General features: G+C 44.8%; 1 protein-coding gene across 1 annotated transcript; it reads right to left on the bottom strand.

Annotated features, from left to right (window-relative positions):
* Positions 1-1,526: 1,526 nt before the first annotated feature.
* On the bottom strand, positions 1,527-2,188 carry LOC119299868 (RING-H2 finger protein ATL74-like). Its single transcript, XM_037577001.1, has one exon. The coding sequence runs from the start codon at positions 2,186-2,188 to the stop codon at positions 1,655-1,657; it is 534 nt and encodes a 177-aa protein (XP_037432898.1). The 3' UTR covers positions 1,527-1,654.
* Positions 2,189-19,061: the final 16,873 nt, after the last annotated feature.

Here is a 19,061-nt window from a genome sequence, read left to right as displayed (position 1 = left end):
TCATTTATTCTTTGATTGCCCACTAGCTAGAATTCTTTGGACAACTGTTCATGTTGCTTTCAATATTCATCCACCAAGCTCGGTTAACATGTTGTTTGGAACATGGCTCAACAGGATAGAGTCCGGGTTAGCAAAACATATTCGCTTGGGGGTGTGCGCCTTAGTATGGGCGCTTTGGAATTGCAGAAATGATCTTGTCTTTAACAGAACAACAAACATTCATGTTTTGCAGGTTATCTTCAGAGCTACGGCACTTATCCGTTCCTGGTCGCTACTCACTCCGACGGAGGCCAGGGAGCTTTTGGTTACTGGTGCTATCCGATGGGAGACGGTAGCTCGGGATATCTTCAGCCGGTTTGGATGGCGGTCATGTAATAGGATAGGCAATTAGTTTACCTGTCTATTTTTGAGCCAACCGGTTGTGGTTTATCCTTTATTTGGCTAGCTTGTGTATCTAGCCTTTGGGCTCTGTGTGAGCCTTTCTTCTTCATTTTATTTTGCTACTTTTGAGATTTCGAGACCTTGTGGATGATTTATTGTTAATAAGATGGCCGTATGCATCATGCTGATGCAGAGGCCGGGGATCCCCCCTTTTTGAAAAAAAAAAGAGGAGATGAGGTCAAGTTTTATTTTGTTCCAATCAAATTAAGCCACGTATGCGGGAGCTCGGATAAGCACACGTCGAAGGAGCAGGTAAGTCTCGTCCAGGGCAACCCATGTCAAAACATCTCGTTCGATCTGGTGGGGATTTGCATGGCGGCCGCGTTCAGCGCTAGTTGGCGGCTGTGTTCAGCTCTAGTTGGCGGCGCGGAGGGGTGCCTCCAGGAGTCGTTGGGCCGAATCTCGGCCCGTGTGTGCCTGTGGTCTGAATGGATGGCTTCAGATGGTGTAATGGTGCCGTCTATGGTGGGGAGCCAAGAAGTCTATTCTGGTTAAATTTGCATACATATCCTATTTGACACCGACTGTATATTTAAATTCAAATTTATAAAATATAATTTGAACGATTGCAAAGTTTCTGCTGTCCGTCAGAGTATCCAGCAACCGGCCGGTCATCCAAAACCCCGACCGAAAATAAGAACCATGCTATGATGAATAAGGGTATGTACAACAGTTGATAAAATACTCTTATCTTAAACCCACCACATAATCTAGAGGAGGCAATAAAAAATGATATACAATTGATTATTTCATAGTATTGTCTCTGATAACTATATATCTCTAAATATAGGGTGAGACATATTATTTCTAAGAGATCATCTTTTAATTAAGAGAAGGCATGTCTTTTCTTATGGTTTCTGTTCTTCACCTCAAGATTCATCCTAGTAAGTCGCAATCCTAAGATAGCTTCCTTGTACAGTCGCTAGGTAAGATGAGACTGTCCCATGACAGACGGAGAATCAAAGGCAACCCTACTTCACCAAAACTGTTTACTCATAGTAGTATGTCAGTACAGCATTATGCGCCGTCGAATATTTACACTAACAATTGAGCTCTTCGAGCATATACACTGTACATTCCACTAGCAAGCTGCGGCTGACAAGCACGGCAGCAATCATTGCCGGAAACTTCCACAACCACAAGAGCTTGCGCATGCGGGACTGTGCTGTACCGGCAGCAATGGCATGCTTGGTCGCGCGAAGGACTCAGAGTCTCACACGATGACCACGGTGACGGTCGTGTTCGTCTCCGCCGCCTTCGCGGGCGCGCCTTCGATGACCGGCTGCCGGCACGTGGGACAGGAGCCGTTGGACACCAGCCAGGCGTCGACGCAGCGGACGTGGAAGCCGTGCGCGCACTGCGGCAGCACGCGCACCTTCTCGCCGTCCACGAACTCGCTGAGGCATATGGCGCACACGTCGTCGATGTCCTCCCCTGAGCCGTACACCTCCACGGGGAGGCTCCTGAGGACGCGCCTCTTGATGCCGCTGCCGCTGCAGGCCACCCGCGCGGACGCCCGGCCCTCGCCGGCAGCGGCCGCGGCCACGCGCCCCACGCGCCGGAGCGCGCACCGCGCCAGCGAGTTGACTGCGATTATGAGGAGCAGCCCGAGGAAGAGCACGGCTAGGATGATCACCACGTTGGTCTCGAAAGACGAGTCTGCCCTCGTCCCCGCCGGAGCCGCCGCGCTTCCGCTGCCTCCGTAGGCAACGCTCGACGCCGGCGCCTCCGAGTCAGGACGCCCCATGGTTGATGAAGTTATATACTCCGGGAGATGTCGATCGAGCAGAGTTCACCCGACCTCTGTTTCAAGCTAGATGAAAGTTATGGCTGTTGTTTCGAACTGGTTGCTGTCTGTCTGTCGTTCTCTGCTCTGTTCGTGGGGTATATATAGGAGGGCGTACTTTGTTCTATGACAAGTCGCTGGGTAAAGTTCATGAATCCTATCTATCTGGTAGTGAAAGCTCACGTCTACGACTGTCAAGTGGCACGACTGTGGCTATCGTGCTGTACTACGTGGTGCCCGTCCCCACGCCCGTGTCAAAAGTGGCACATGTATAGGTATTACGTTGTACCCGTCCCTACTGCCGGTTAAAAAAGAGTCGAAGCACTTTCACAAAAAAAAAAGAGTCGAAGCATACGTTGTACCCATCCTTTCTATTCTGTTCTTGGGAGATATCAATAGAAATACGGAACCACTAAAAAATCCGACGTCAGTTTTCTGTGATCCTATTTCATCTTTACGCAGTAGCAGCCAGTTGAGAAAAAAAATCTTTCAAATAATTCACTTAACTTTCGAGCTGCAGTTGGTCTATGTGCCAATAATTCAATAGGTCATCTAGTTCAGTTGAGAGAAAACTATGAAGTCACACAAAAGAACAACAACACACACAAATAGCCCTTTTTATATTAGGTAACATCATCCATACAAATGTGAAACTACAAACACCATGAAGATATGGCAAAGCCGATCCCAATTATTCATTTCAATGTAAATAATGGTCAATTCTAAACTAGCACAAATGATTACAACACGAACATATCTATGAATAGTAGTAACAAGAGCCATATATATGGCTCAAATAACTGCAAAACTTTGGGCACTTTTACGTATAGAAGTTCGAGTACAAATATACGGCGAAACAAAACAAATCTTAGAGAAAAAAAAGTTCGGAAAATTAGGAAAGTGCAATTTTGAATACAAATGTAAAACTATAAACACCGTGGTGATATGGAAATTTTGCACCAAAAAAGATTTTTGTAGTCCCTTGTATAGAATAAACAACTACTCCCTCCGTTCCATAGTGTAAGACGTTCTTTGACAGTAGTGTAGTTTAAAAAAATGTCTTACATTACGAGACAGAGGGGAATACAAAATAGATATATGTTGGAAACTGCTTTTTATGTACGAAAGATGTTAGATCCTTCACATAATTTATATCATATGAAACTATATAAAATACTCATGTAAAACTAGATGAAGTCCATGTATAAAATTAAAACATATACCAAATGGAAACTAGATGTATGAAATATCAGGGGTGATGGAAGACAACACTAATTATATAACAACTTAAGGAAGATATATGATGGTTATATTCCATTGATAAATGAAGGAAATACATTTTATTAAGATGTGAGCTTTTCTGGCCTAAATATGTTGTGTACATTTAGTTTTAGAAGCTTGAGAAAAACTATGAAGTCCGACAAAAGAACTATGAGACACATATATCGTCCTTTTGTATTAGGTATCATCTTCCATACAAATGTGAAACTACGAGCACCATGATGGTATGGAAAAGCCGATCCCTATTATTCATAGTAGAGTAGATAATGGAAAATTATTAAACCAGCTCAAATGATTACAACACAAACATATCTATGAATAATATGTTCTTTAAATAGAAGAGCAAGTAGTTACTCCAAGGCAATAATTTTTCATGAGAGAAAATAGTCCCATGTTGAAAATATTTGACGCTATAAATTTTGTATAAATTCCCTCCAAAAAGAAATTTAACCTGCTATTTCGTTTATAATTCTGTACATATATAAATTATAAGAAGTACGACGCCAATTCTTCTTCATGATGTATGTGACACACTTTTTTTACTATAAATTTTCTGGTGACATAAATATGGTACTTTTTTTAGAACGAAGACTATAAGGAAACACAATAATATAATAACATCCATGATGCTGTCTTTCCAAGGATTGATAGGGCTAAACTATGGAAAATTATTTAATCCATAGATTTGTTAAATTTCAATAAAATATTTGTAATAATAAGCTAAAACGATAAATGGAATCCATAATTTATGTAATTTCAACTCTAGAAGGAGTTTAGTAACAAAATATGACAGACAATAAATGGACATTCACGGGCCACTCAACTAGTTATTTTTAATAATACTACAACTGTGCGCATGGGACCTTGCAATCACAACTCCAAAGTCTAGAGAATCTCATCTGGCAGTGAAATCTCATGGTTGTGAGCCCCAGTGGCTCGAGTGGTGTGTGTGTCCCTACTGCATCGTAAACAATGGAGCAAAGAAGTGCGCTCTTATCTGCTACAACAGAAGAGTGTGAATTTACGTTGTCCATGTCCCCACTGTCTCCAAATTAAAAAGAGCAAAACCGTGCGCTTTGTTTCCGTGGCTAGAAAAGAATCTGCCACGACATCCTGCATGGCAACTTCCCTGTGGGGAGTTTATTACCAAACATGAGTGCTTAAGCTGACAATGCACGCGCTAATGCCGACATTGATAGGTGGTTGGTTTTCTTGGTATCTTGGATATCCAAGGTTAATTGCATTTGGTTAGCCGAGAGATTCTTAGGATAGTAATGAGTTTTCCAAATGATCTGCGAGAAAGTGAATTGTTTAAGATATCTTCCCGTAAAGTTGTGCCCAACAGGATAGCAGTATATATGTTGCTCTCAATTTACACTCACTAATATCTTCCTTCCCATAAATACATGCACTTTTCCTCTTAAAATAAATCAATATATGCTCCAACAAATATCTTGCTCTAAGCATAATGTTTCTTTAAATATGATCCAAAATAGAGTTAATACCTTTCCTTGCCAAATAGCGATATGCTCTTTAACAGTTTAACATACTTGCTTTTAAGAGCTTCAAAGCTAGAGTTTTTCAAGTTTTGTTCAAAAGTTGGACCAGCAAATATCTTCCTTTGAGAATATTATACTAGTTTCTTAACGACATAAGAGATTTGTTTGACTTATCTTTCCAGTAAAGGTGTAACTAGAAAGCAACACCGCCCATTGGGCAACATATACGCTTTGCATTTTAGCATTTGGTGGCTTTAGTGAATGGAGGATATGAGTCTACCTATATGTATATAGTAGAGAAAAATTTCATATGTGAATCGAGCCCTAGCGCCGCCACCGAGTCCAATCTTACAGCCCGAATCCCTCCTCCCTCGCCCCTCCCCCACTTTATCACTCTCCCTCCTTGCAGCCTCCGGAGGCAATCGTCGGCTAAGTTGTGCAGTCTCGAGGGAAGGGACGGTGGGTCATTTCTGCATCGGGACAACGATCTTAGGAAGTTCTCCTTGTTGCAGCGGCAGCACGACACCGGATGTGCACGAAGGAGGTGGCTGGTGCTATGGTCCACTGATGGTGGCGGCTGCCGGCAAATTTTGTGTCCTATTACACCTTCTTCACCGGATCTGGTGGAAGGGGCAGCCCCTGAGAAGAATTTCCATCCTATCTAGTGGGGATTTACTCCTTCATATCAGCATTTTCCTAGAAGATGGCTGATGAGTGATATTTTTGCACTCATTCCACCATTGTTTAAACTGGATAATCCTGAAATTTTCAAAAGAAACACTTTGAAACTAGCACTAATAAGTAATGAATGCAAGAAATCATAAAATCCTTGACCTTTGTTAAAGGTGCGATTGTTTGGCTCCTCCATATGGGAGATTCTAAGCAAGCGGTGGATGTCTTACCTAAGTGAGAAACCAAGGTACGAATCATTGGAGATACAAGTGCTTGTGTTAGTTCGATGTCCTGTAACATAAATAAAATCTTCTTGTGCCCCCAATAATCGTAACAAGGATTTCAATCCCTGCCCTTCTTTTAGTTGAACAAGCCTATTACAAGATAATGTGTGATATATATTTTCGGTACTTCCGGAATAAAATAAAAGTGGAAATAAAACAACGTTTAAATGTTGTTGAAAGGTGATTATTATGGTGGAAAATGGACTGGAGTTCATAGGTTCACCAAGTATAACTCTCCAATGCATACAAATGTGAATGGTGACTTTCTCATGCGTAAAAGTGCAACATGGAACACTCATGTTAATGCGAGACAAGTATGATGACCCGCAAGCGTAGGGGATGTCAACAGTTTTTGGGCGAAATATTTCAACCCAAATTTATTGATTTGACACAAGGAGAGTCAAAAAATATTTATAAGCCTTAGCCGTTGATGTTTCAATTCAACCACACCTGGATAGATAATTTACTTGGCACAATTTATTAGTAGCAAAGTGATATGATGACAGTAGCAGTGAAATAGTTGTACTAATGGTATTGTAGTAAAGTAAAAGATTACAAGAGTAACATTATGGAAAGAGTAGGCATGGATACAGATAATGGGTGTTGTGTAGATGAGTTCACTTATGCGATATTCATAACATAGAGTGACATCAAACTAGGTCCAATTCATAAATCATATGTAGGCATGTATATTATGTAGGTACTTGTACGTGGTTGCGTCTACAAAAGCGGCATAAGTATAGGTATTGTGTTATGTTTTACCTGTCCCTACTGCCAATTAAAAAAAAGTAAAAGCGTATGCTCATATCCTCTTTTATTCAGGGGAGAGATAACTAGAAATATACCATGCAGATAAGCGCGTAATGAGATATGGATCATTTGTTGCCCCAAAGACCAAGAGGACTGGAATTTCATTATCTATATGTCAAAAATATTTGTGTTACTCAATACATGTTTTTAAGCTTTGTCAAAAAGAAGGTTGGAACCCCGACCTCTGCATGAATTGATGCACACAAACATTTTTATTAAATTTGATGCAAGTTAGCAAAGCTAAAGTCATTAATAAAATGAGTACATAGGAAAAACAATTACAATAGAACCATTACATGATATTAATGTAACACCTACAACTATGTCGACTTCTTCCACAACAATGCCTTCGAGAAGAGATAAACACCCTCATCTCACCGTCGTCATGTAGACAATATCTTCAACAAGATAAGGACACAAGTTCGTTGATGCTCAGTCCGACCAGCAAAGGCTAAAACAAGGGTTTTCACCACGGACATGAAGTGTGTTCCAAACACCATCTTGGCAACGGATCTTCATGCCAGCCAGTTCACCACGCTATGACAGAGTGGCATTAGTAGATAGATGGCATGTATGCCCACCAACAACCATCACCATGGCCGCTAGGACGCTGGCCATGCCGTGGTGGTGAACTAGTTGCTGCCACTTCACACCCACATGCAATGTTAAGGTATAATGACATTTGGCGGGATCTATTACACGATAAATATCAGAACCAAAATCTCAATTATAAAACGGAAGTTGGGTGACTGATAACCCACAAGTATAGGGGGTCGCGACGTTATTCGAGGGTAGTATTTCACCAAAATTTATTGATTCAACACAAGGAGAGCCAAAGAATATTTATGAGTATTATCAGTTGAGTTGTCAATTCAACCACACCTGGAGAACTAAATGTCTGCAGCAAAGTGTTTAGTAGCACACTTGGAGAACCTTGTATTGAAGATCAAAGAGAGAAAAGAAGCCATCTAGCTACTAGCTATGGACTCGTAGGTCTGCGGTGAACTACTCACGCATCATCGAAAGGCTACAAGGATGATGTAGAAGCCCTCCCTGATCGATTCCCCTCTGGCAGAGTACCAGAAAAGGCCTCCAGATGGGATCATGGAAGAACAGAAGCTTGCAACAGCGGAAAAAGTGTTTCGGGTGACCCTCTATTGGTTTGGGAATATATGTGAATTTATAGAGGTGTAATTAGATAAAAAAGAGTTGCATGGGGCCCACAAGCTCAGGGGGCGCGGCTACCCCCTGGGGCGCGCCCTGTGAGCTCATGGCTCTCTCGTAGCTCTTCTAGCGTCCTCTCTAACCTTCTAGGGTCCCTTCTGGTCCAGAAAAAATCACTATAAAGTTCATCATGTTTGGACTTCATTTGGTATTGATTTTTTCTAAAAAGCCAAAAACAGGAACTGACACTAGCACTGGGTTAATAGGTTAGCCCCCAAAAATTATATAAAATAGCACAAAAATGCATATAAGGCATCCAATATTGATAATATAATAGCATGAAATGATAAAAAAAATAGATACGTTGAAGACTTATCAAGCGCTATCGGGCAAATTCTATAAATGTTGCCTGCCCCTTGACTTTCGAAGTTAACGAGTGCACACCTAAGTTTAGTTTAGAGATATCTACCATTCCTAACGTGAAGCCATTATAGATGTCATAAAGGGGACCCTTCAATATATCCCATAACCTACGGAAAAAACAACAGTCCATCCATCAGGGCCCAGAGTCGTATCATGCTCATGGAGAGAAGAGTTGCGTAAATTTCTTGATGCGGGAAGGAGAGCATAAGCTCGCCATTTTCCTCTGATGAGACATGTTGTGAGTGACCCCACAAATCAGAGTGCGACACGACCAACTTAGGTGCATCAGAGCCCATCAATCCAATGTAGAATTCATATATGTTTCTTGATGTCCTCCTGACGAAAATGAGCCCCTGCTCCAATTTCATATGTAGGATGGAATATTTGAATCTAAGACCATTCGCACAAGCATGAAAATAAAACGTGTTCGCATCCCCTTTAGTAATCCACTTGACTTCGTCCCTATGGCGCCAATACCCTTCCTCCACGCGAAGAATAGAAAGAACCTTGTTCTCGGTGGCATATATGTGCTCCCATTCAGCTTCTAAGAGAGCATGTGTTAATCAACATGTGCGGGAAGCGGAGCAAGCTCAACAACTAGTTGTTCGTGCAGCACCTTGTCAGCACTCTTGATAATTGCCTTTTCCCCGGCCACGAATGAATAGATGCAACTTAGAGCATCTCTAGCCGTTCAGCCCCCCAGGGCGCTAAAAAGGACGGTCTGGGGGCGAACCAACGCTAGTTCGGCTTCTAGGGGCGATCTAGCTCCCAGTCACGCCCCCAGGACGCGAAAAATTCAAACTTGGTCATTCCCGCTCACAAAAGACGCCACAAGTCGGGCGATCGCAAGCCATAGTTCGGCGTACAAAAAATAGAGCGGCAGAAGTTCGCGCGCGCATCACTCGGCGGGCTCTGCCCCAGGCGTCGGCGGAGTTGGCGTGCACGGGCTTGGCGGTGTCGGGGCAGCCTCTGCGCTGGGCGGTGTCGGCGCGGCTTCGGTGGTGCTGGGTGTCGTGGAGGCGTCGTCGCGCGGGCTTGGCGGCGGCGGCGGCGTGTGCGTCGGCGTCGGCGTGTGCGTCGGCGGCCTTGTCGAGGAAAGCTGGTTCAGGATGAGGCCGCGCTCCGCCAAGTACCACACCTTGACCGCCTCGTCGGTGCTCTGGAGCATGTCCGCCCCGCCCAGCAGGAAAGCCAGGTCGGTGTTTCACTTCTTCGCGGCGACGTTCGTCCGGAGCAGGTCGAGCTTGACGGCGCTGCTCGACATCAACGCCGACCACCGCGCCTCGGTCTTCTCTTCACGAAGGACGGCCCGGGCCTGCGCGTCGGCGAGGCAGTGCTCGATGGACTCCTGCACTCGAGCGGTGTCCGCATCGGCGTATTTCCCCTTCTTGGCAACTTTGTTGCCGTCCGGCCACCCTTCCGATGCGCCAGGAGTCGGCGCGTCCGGCTTGTAGGTCTCCTTGGCCTTGTCGAGGGTGCGCCGGACTTCTGCCCACTTCTCGCACTTGTCAATGCGCTTGTAGACGTGGAGGTACTTGAATTCGGCGTCGCTGTTGCTCTGCCGGTACAAGGCGAACATGCGCAGCAACTGCGCGGAGGAACAAACAGTTGGCGCACGTACACGGCGAAGAGAGGCGGGAGGCCGGCTTGGCATACCTGATCCTCGACGCTGGCGCCGCTCTCCGGGCGAGCCGTGACCTCCTCGACGACCCCATGCCATTTGTTGCACGCCCCTGGATACGCCCCCAATGGTTCGCCATCGCCTTGGAGCCGCGCTGCATGTAGACGCCTTTGAAGTAGGGGTCGACGAGCTTGCGCTCGTCGAACTCGATCTTGATGCGGTCCCAGTATGTGTCGATGCTCTGGTTCGTGCCGGTCGTCGGGTCGAGGCAGACGACTTTCCATGCTTCGGCGAGGCATTCCTCCTCCTTGGACGCCCACTTGATGTGCGGCTCGCCTGTCCTGGCCGCCCGCTTCTTCTTCTTCTTGCGCCCCTTCGCCGTCGCAAGCGTCGGCTCCTCCTCCTCTTCCTCCTCCTCGTCGTCCTCCTCCTCCTGCTCCTCCTCGCCGTAGACGTAGCCGAGCTCGCCGTCCATGCCGCCACTGAGATCCACCACCTCGTCCGGGTGACGCACCCGGAGACGTGGCGGCCGCGGCTGAACCTGCCGCGATGATGTCGTCCATGTCGGCCTCGGTCTCGTCGGTGTCGCCGAGGTGTGAGAAGGGCAGCGGGCCACGGCGTAGCGGGGGCGTCGGGGAGGAAGCGTAGGCGGGCGGTGAGTAGTTGTATGGAGGGTACTGCACGCCGGCGAAGGCGGGAGAGGGCGTGCGCTGGGTTGGGTATCCGTGGGGGAAGGTGACGTTTGGGTTGAACCCACCGTGCGCGTCCCCGTCGGCGTAGCCCGGCGAGGGCGATCCACATGGCTGCGGAGAGCCGACGCCTTGCTGGCCCCAGGGCGCGTGCTGGGCGTGGCATCCGGGTGGATTAATCATCCCCGCGCGAGTCGCCTCGGCCTCGGTTTGGTCCGCCGAGGCAGCCGCAGCCGCGCGCGACGCATTGTCGCGGGCCTTCTTGGCGATGGCCCTGTTCCGCCGGTCGGCGGTGACAGCCTCCCGCCGCTGAACTTCCACCCTCCACTCGGCGTTTGACATGCCCGGTGGCTTGATCGGCGGCGCCCTCGGCTTCCTCTGCTTCGGCTGGGCGACGGAGGCGGTCGCGGTTGCCGCCGCGCGGGGGGCGACGTACTTTTTCGGTGGCATGGCGGCCGGCTGGGAGGGAGGCGAGCGGGAGGGAGATTGGCGGGAGGAAGGAAGAGTACGGGAGGGAAGTGGGGAAAACGCGGGAAGAAACGGCGGGAAGAGGCGCTCGCCTCGCCGACAGGGCGGACCCACACGCCCTTTTCGCTTGTGCCGGCGCCCCAGGCGCCCCCCAGGAAGCCGGGTTCGGCCTGGGTCCGCCGGCACCAGTTTCGGCCCGAGCCGGCGAAAAATGGGCTTCTGGGGGCGCGACTGGGCCGTTTTTTCGGCGCCGGCGTGGCAAAAACGCCTGAGAAGAGCCTATTGAGGGCGCGGCTGGAGATGCTCTTAGCCACCACCACAATCTGTACCAACATAGGACCACACGAGTTAATGGTTAATGGAAGTGCTTGCACCCAACAACCATTATCAGCGACTTGAAGCCCACCACTCAAACCACAGAGTCTCAAAATTGAACCTGGTGCTCCTCTTGATGCACTCCTCTACTGAGGAGAGCACGAGGGAACAAGTTCAGAGCCAATGGGCATTTCCACGACCAATAGGCACAAAGGGAAGAACACTTCACACTCCGAAGAAACAAACAATGTCCAAAACGCTATGAACATGAGCTGATTGCTTGTTAGTCCACTTAAATGTAGCACCCAATCTGGTCACTTCCCCATCACGACAATCAAATTATTAAACATGTTGACCCTTGGCCAATCGATGTTCGAGTTATTCTTATTAGATCAAGTTAAAATCGCCACCAACCATGATTGCCGACAGGATGCACTAGCCAGAACAACTTTGGTCTTGATTACCTTCAAGAAATCAATACTCCCTCCGTTCCTAAATATAAGTCTTTGGAGACATTTCACTATGGACCACATACGGGAGTAAAATGAATGAACTACACTCTAAAATGCATCTATATACATCCGTATGTGGTCCATAGTGAAATCTCTACAAAGACTTATATTTAGGAACGGAGGGAGTAGATCGCATGTGGTCAGTGGGACCGTAAACCAATGTCTAATAACGACACCAAGGAAGAAAATCCCTTCGTCCCATGAAACCACCTCACAACACTCCCGATTAAAACCCATCAACAAACCAGAGGAGTGGCCACCGGGCGCAACCTAGCATCAGTCATATATCGTTCTAAAGGATCAATCGAAAGTAAGTCTCTTGCGCTAAAATCTGCCTTGGTGGTTTCTTACAATGCCACTACGTCCAAACTATCGTGGCTCATATATTCTTTAAGTTGTGTTCTTCTACCCACGTGATCTAAGCTACGGATGTTCGAAAACATGGGCCACAGAAGCTCACTGGTTTAGCCATATGACCAGGAGAGTATGAGTGTGCGGCCCCAGCCACACCGCTATCCTTTGTGGGCTACAGAACATTTATGTCGGGGGCCCCAATCACCGAATACTAGTTGCAGGCGCATGAGCATCAGCCTCTGCTAAGACTGCCTACGCCAGCTCACGGGAACGAAGCAAAGAAAGGAAATGGAAACGTGAAAGATCAGAGCTATCGAGCGGAATCCCACTATCGATGGAAACCCCACAATCATCCAAAACCTCAAGAAATTTATCATCAGAGAACTCACTAAGGATGGAGTAATTGGGAATAGTATTACCTGAAAGTTCAAGATGCTTTTCCGTGGCCAGCAGCTGCGCATGCTTGAGGGACGAGAGATCGGCTATTTCACCATTGGGAAGCATGCAGGAGCGGTGAGGGCCCATCGGATTCACCTTGGAGTGCTTGGCCTTGGCGATGGAAGCCACAAGCGTGATGTCTAAGGGAAGTTGGTCAGCTGATATAGCCGAGGAGCATGACGCAGACGCCGAGGTTGGCCAAGGGGATGCCAAGACAATGACGACTTGTCTTGGAGTCTCAGGCAGCGTAGTGCGCAACATGAAAATCTTGCAGGTCATGATATATTGTGTTACGACGATCTTTGGTTGTGACATGTGTACGTAAAGTCATGAAGGCCTAACCGTTGTACACCATTAGTAAAAGAACGGCCCACTATAACAGAAGCCATATATATGTCTCAAATAAATGCAAGACTATGTGGACTTTTACGTATAGAAGTTCGAGTACAAATATACATCCAAAGAAAATAAATGTCAGAGACAATAATGTTGTAGAATTAGGAAAGTGACATTTTGAATACACATATAAAACTACAAACATTGTGGTGATATGGAAATTTTGCGAAAAAAGGAGGTATGCAGTCTCTAGTATAGAATAAACAATTACAAAATAGATATATGTTGGAAGCTGCTTTTTGTGTATGAGATATGTTTGAAGACATCCTTCTCAGAACTGAAGTCATATGAAACTATACATTCAAAAAAATAGTCGTATGAAACTAGATGAGGTCCATCTTCAAAATAAATATATATACCAGATGGAAACTAGATGTAGGAAATATCAAGGAGGATGGAAGAAAACATGAAATACTTCTATATGACAGCCTAATGAAGATATATGATGGTTATATTCCATAGATAAAGGAAGGAAATAGGTCTAATTAAGACGTGAGCTTTTCCAGCCTGAATGTGTTGTGTACACTCAGTTCTAGAAGTTTGAGAAAAAATATGCAGTGAGACAAAAGAACTATTAAACAAATAAATATCCCATTTATATTAGATATTAGCAGATATCATCTTACATACAAATGTGAAATTACAAACACCATCCCCGCAAAAAAAAAGAAGTGAAACTACAAACACCGTGGAGATATGGCAAAGCCGATCCCAATAATTCATTTCAGTGTAAATAATGGAAACTTCTAAGGTAACACAAAAGATTACAACACAAATATATCTATGAAGAGTACTTTTAAGTAGAAAAATAATTAATTGCTCCAAACCAATATTTTTTTCATTGGAGAAATACTCCCATGTTCAAAATATTCAACGCTTTAGATTTTGAATATATTGTCCCCACAAAGCAACTTTACCTGTTAATTCCTTTATGAATATGAACATTTAGAAACTATAAAAAGTATGATGCCAATCTAATTTTTGTGATGCATCTCATACACAATTTTGGCTATAAATTTTCTAGGAAACAAATATTTTAATGTGTGCACATATAATACGATTGAAGTGAATATGGTTCTTTTTTAGAATGCAGAATTATATGGAACACAATAATATAACAATATCCACAATGCTTAAAGTCTTCCCAAAATTTCATCTGTAGAATTGGTAAATTTCAATAAAATATTAGTAATAATAAGTTACATTAATAAACGAGATCTGGATTTTATGTAATCTTGAATTATATAGAGAGTTCGGTAATAAAATATGGCATTCGACAACTTACTTGTTATTTTCAGTAACATTACAACTCTGTGCATGGAACAATGCAATTGCAACTCCAAAGTCTAGAGAATCATATCTGATCTTGTAGTGAAAGCTCATGGTCATGACTTGTGAGCACTAGTGGCACGAGTGGTGTGTGTAGGTGGTGCAAGTCCCTACCGCATTGCAAACAATATGGGACAAAAAAAAATGCGCGCTCTTATCTGCTAGAACGGGAACGTGTGAATGTACGTCGTGCATGTCCCCACACTATCCGAAACAAAAGAGCATTCCATGGCTAGGAAACAATCTGCCACGATATCCTACATGGCATCGTCCCTGTGGGAAGTTTATTATCGTACTTGAGTGCTTAACATGACAATGCTCACGCTAAAGGGGGCGCTGATCGATGGTGAGTGCTCTCTTTGGATATGTGCACTTTCTTGGTATCTTGGATATGCAAGGTTGAACGTTAGGCGGGAGATATGAGTTGTCTAAATGATCCGTACTAGAGTGACTTGTTTAGGCTATCTGTCCCGTAAAGCTGTGCCCAACAGAATAGCAGTATGTTGCTCTCAGCGTAGTACTTTTTAATGGCGAGATTTTGAACAGAGTTGTTCTGCTATGCACGTACGACTCGCTAATATCTTTCTTGTCATAAGTATATTAACTTTTTCTCCAAAAATAAATTAATATATGCACCAGAAAATATCTTACTATACGTGTTGTTCTATTTAAAATGATTCAGGACAGGGTTAATAGCTCCCCGTGCCCAATGGGATCTGCTCTTTAACAGTTTAACATATCTGCTTTTAACGCTTCAGATCTAGAGTCGTTTAAACTAACCCTGTCCTAAAGCTGGATCAGCAAATATCTTCCGTTAAGCAAAATAGCAAATATTAGTCTTAACGATGCAACCTAGATATTTGTGTAATTTAATACCGCGAGAGTGATCTTTTACTTTTCCCGTTCACGCGCTATGTTTGAACCTCTTTCTTAAACAATGAAATGGCAAGTCTTTTGCCTTGTTTTAAAAAAAAATGCAACAAGCAAGCAGCACCCCCCGTTGGCCAACACATAAGCTTTTAGTTTAACATTTATGGCATCAGTGAATGGAGGCTGTAATTAAGAAGATTGCTGGTTGGAAGGCTAGGTGGATCTCCTCCACTGGAAGAATGGTACTCAGTGAATGGAGGCTGTAATTAAGAAGATTGCTAGTTGGAAGGCTAGGTGGATCTCCTCCACTGGAAGAATGGTACTCGTGAGGTTTGTACTTTTGGCAATGCCAATTTTCATGCTTCTGGCTGTTCATCAATCAAAATGGGTCATCAAGCAAATCGACAAGTTACGTCGTGCTTTTCTATGGTCTGGCTCTGATGCTGTCTGCGGTGGCAAGTGCCTTGTCCGCTGGACCCAGGTGTGCTCACCCATCTCTGTAGGCGGGCTTGGCATCCATGACCTTGAAGCTCAGGGGCGGGCGCCTAAAGTATGCTGGCTTTGGCAAAGCGTCACAGATCCGGATAAACCATGGCAAGGTTTGCAGCTCCCTGTGGACAAGCACATTAAGGCTCTTTTCATTGCTTGTACCTCCATCAAAATTGGTAGTGGTATTAAGATATCCTTTTGGCACGATCACTGGCTCAACGGTAAGATTCCAGCTGTTTCGTTTCCTAACCTTTTCAAGCATAGCAAGAACAGAAGAATATCGTTGGCTGAAGGACTCACCAATAGAAAATGGGCCACTCTTCTCAAGCGCAACCCGTGCACCGAGGTGTTGCGCGAATACATTGACTTCTAGCACAGATCCAGTGTGGTCACTTTGTCCAACCTGGAGGATGAGTTCATTTGGAAATGGTCAGCGGATGGAAGATATAATGCTAAGTCAGCTTACCTATGTCAATTCTGGGGCCAGATTGATTCTCCTCTTCCTGAGATCATTTGGCATATCAAGGTTCCACCAAGAATAAGATCTTCAGTTGGCTCTTTGTACAGGGCAAATGTTTGACTGCGGACAACCTTGCGAAGCGAGGTTGGCCTCACAACCCGATCTGTCAATTATGCCACTTAGGGTGGGAGGATGGTCTGCACCTTGTATCTAGCTGCCCTTTCACGGCTGGAATATGGGGCTATTGCCCGGCAATATATAATTTTCCATTCAACCTCTTACCTATTGCTCATACTGGCTCTATATTGGACTGGTGGTTAAAGGCTTTGGATGGTACAGGCAGGAAAATTGACCTATCATCACTTCTAATGGCGGTGTCCTGGCAGGTTTGGAAAGAAAGAAACAGCTGCATATTCAACAACAAGGCAAACCACTTCCTGAAGGTCGCTGAGAACATTATCAATGAGCTGAATTCATGGAGAATCGCTGGATTCAAAGGAGCACAATGGACAGGCGCGAGATAATTTCTTTCTTTCTTTCTTTCTTTTTCTAGTGTACATTTATATAGCTTTTCCTTCCCCTTTCTGGCTGCCATCCGTCCTGAACATTGATCTGTATCCCTTGGGGTGTCTCATCCTATCTTAATGAATGAAATCAGCACAATGCTGTTTTTCATCAAAAAAAAAGTGAATGGAGGCTGTGGATATGGCTCTACCTATATGTATGTGGTAGATTGTGTGTTGCCACTGTACAACATCGGCGAGATATTATTCTTATTAGACAGTGTCAAGTATAGTCGGCAGTATCGTGTTATTTTCGCTGGAGCTTGGTAATTTCTCCACGCATAAACATGTTCTCTTCATCACAAAGAAAAAGGCATGATCAGATTGAAAAAAAAGACAAAGGCAAACAAATCCTATGAAGGCATAGTAAGCCCCATTCACAAAAAGAAAATCATTCGCAAAAAGAAAAAGGCATAGTAAGCCCATGTATGTGAAATATGTAATGCCCTCCACCTTGTGTTTAGAGCATGACGAAAAGAAAACACAATTATCTTACTAGAATACTCCCTCCGTCCACGAATAAGTGTATGTTTGATATTTAAAATTTGTCCACAAAAAAGTGTACTTCTATCTTTACAATGCACTTTAAAATAGAAAAAGTGATTCTCTCTCAGCACATGGTAATCAAGACCAATAACATTCAACATATGGTCTCCTCACTTTCTACATGCACTTAACTCATTGGGGTGGGGTAATTAAAGAGGAAAGAGATGACGACTTGCACCTTTCCAATGCATTTTTTACTATATTCCATAATCTGTCAAAATTTCTATAGTGGACGTAGGGAGTACTTATTTATTTTTAATCGACTTCAAGTGAGCTGTTTGACTTATCTTCGCATAAAGATACACCTGAAAAATATTTTCACGACCTCCCACGCCTCGCCACAGCCAATAAACATCAACGGGCTATGGCACCGAGCGGCTGGCGATGGAGAGACTTGTCTTCTCACGATTCAGGGCGCCGTCTTGTGTGAATCTCCCGTGTTGTGCATGCGGGTGTTCATCTTAGCCTTGCCTAGCGGCAACTAGCAGTGGCGCGACTGCGTGCTACCCATAAATGTCGGGAGCGTCAATAGTCCGGCTTGGCAGTCCTGCCTTATCCATCTTTTCAGCCATGCCTTGCCTTGTGTGGGATGGCGACGACTATATTGCGCGTATTAGTGGGGTGTATTTGTAGACAGTCTAGCTAGCACTTTAGCCTCTGGCGGTGGACAGCTTCTGAGGGAGAACCCTAGCACCAGCGGCGGTTATCTCGATGCCATGGTGTCTGTGGCGTGTGGATCTGACACTCATATGTGCTGAACCGATGCAGCAACGGGTGTGGGCTAGTGCAAAACAGTGAGGGCGAGGCTTGCAAGATCATGCAGATTTGGCACGATGCATTGAATGTTGGCTTCGTCTTGTGGGGAGCTTGTGTGAGGCACAACACTCCTCTCCCTCATCTTGACTAGCTAACGCCGCGGAGGCCAATTCTGGCTCGTTTGCAGGCGGTAGAAGGAAATGTCATCCAAGTGGTGCACTTGGTGCAGGGGAGGGGAGGGGGCTGCTAGGCATGGTTGTGGCGCACAATAGTAATCCAAAGTGATGAGATCGTCTTCCCTTCATGCATTTTCTTCTATGGCATGCTTGTTTTGTGTGGGTAGGGACGACAGAGAGCTAGGTGGACGCCGACTATGGAGGCAGACATATCAATTGTATTCTCTTGGAGTGGAAACTATGATGTATCATTCCGACATGATCAGGTAGTGTCGACATCTGTAAGATGTTATCTTGTGGAAGGTGTTGGTTTGATATTCCGTTTTGAGGGTGATAGTCGTTGGTCTAACTTCTCATTTGACCAACTAGCATCAGCGTGCGAGTGCTGATTCCTTCTTGAAGGTGTTGTTGATGAGTTGTTTTTACACTAATTTTTACGCTCTTTTAAACACGATATTCCTTGTTTATTTTATTACTTGAAGATATATATATATATATATATATATATATATATATATATATATATATATATATGTTTTTTGGTAGAAATCAAAACATATATGAAAAGTACTCGAGGAGAATACTGATTCCATTCAAAATTGGGCGTCCATGAAGTTAACAGAAAAGAAGAGGACCAACGTTACGACCGCGACCATACCGCGCACCACCATCTCTGTGACGTCAATAGAAGGTATTTTTGTAAAGGGTCCCCGGTCTTA

Source organism: Triticum dicoccoides, chromosome 5A (assembly GCF_002162155.2).
Source record: "Triticum dicoccoides isolate Atlit2015 ecotype Zavitan chromosome 5A, WEW_v2.0, whole genome shotgun sequence".
Taxonomy (NCBI): Eukaryota; Viridiplantae; Streptophyta; class Magnoliopsida; order Poales; family Poaceae; genus Triticum; species Triticum dicoccoides.
Note: the sequence above shows the minus strand (reverse complement) of the source record. Positions and strands in the feature narration are given on the sequence as shown.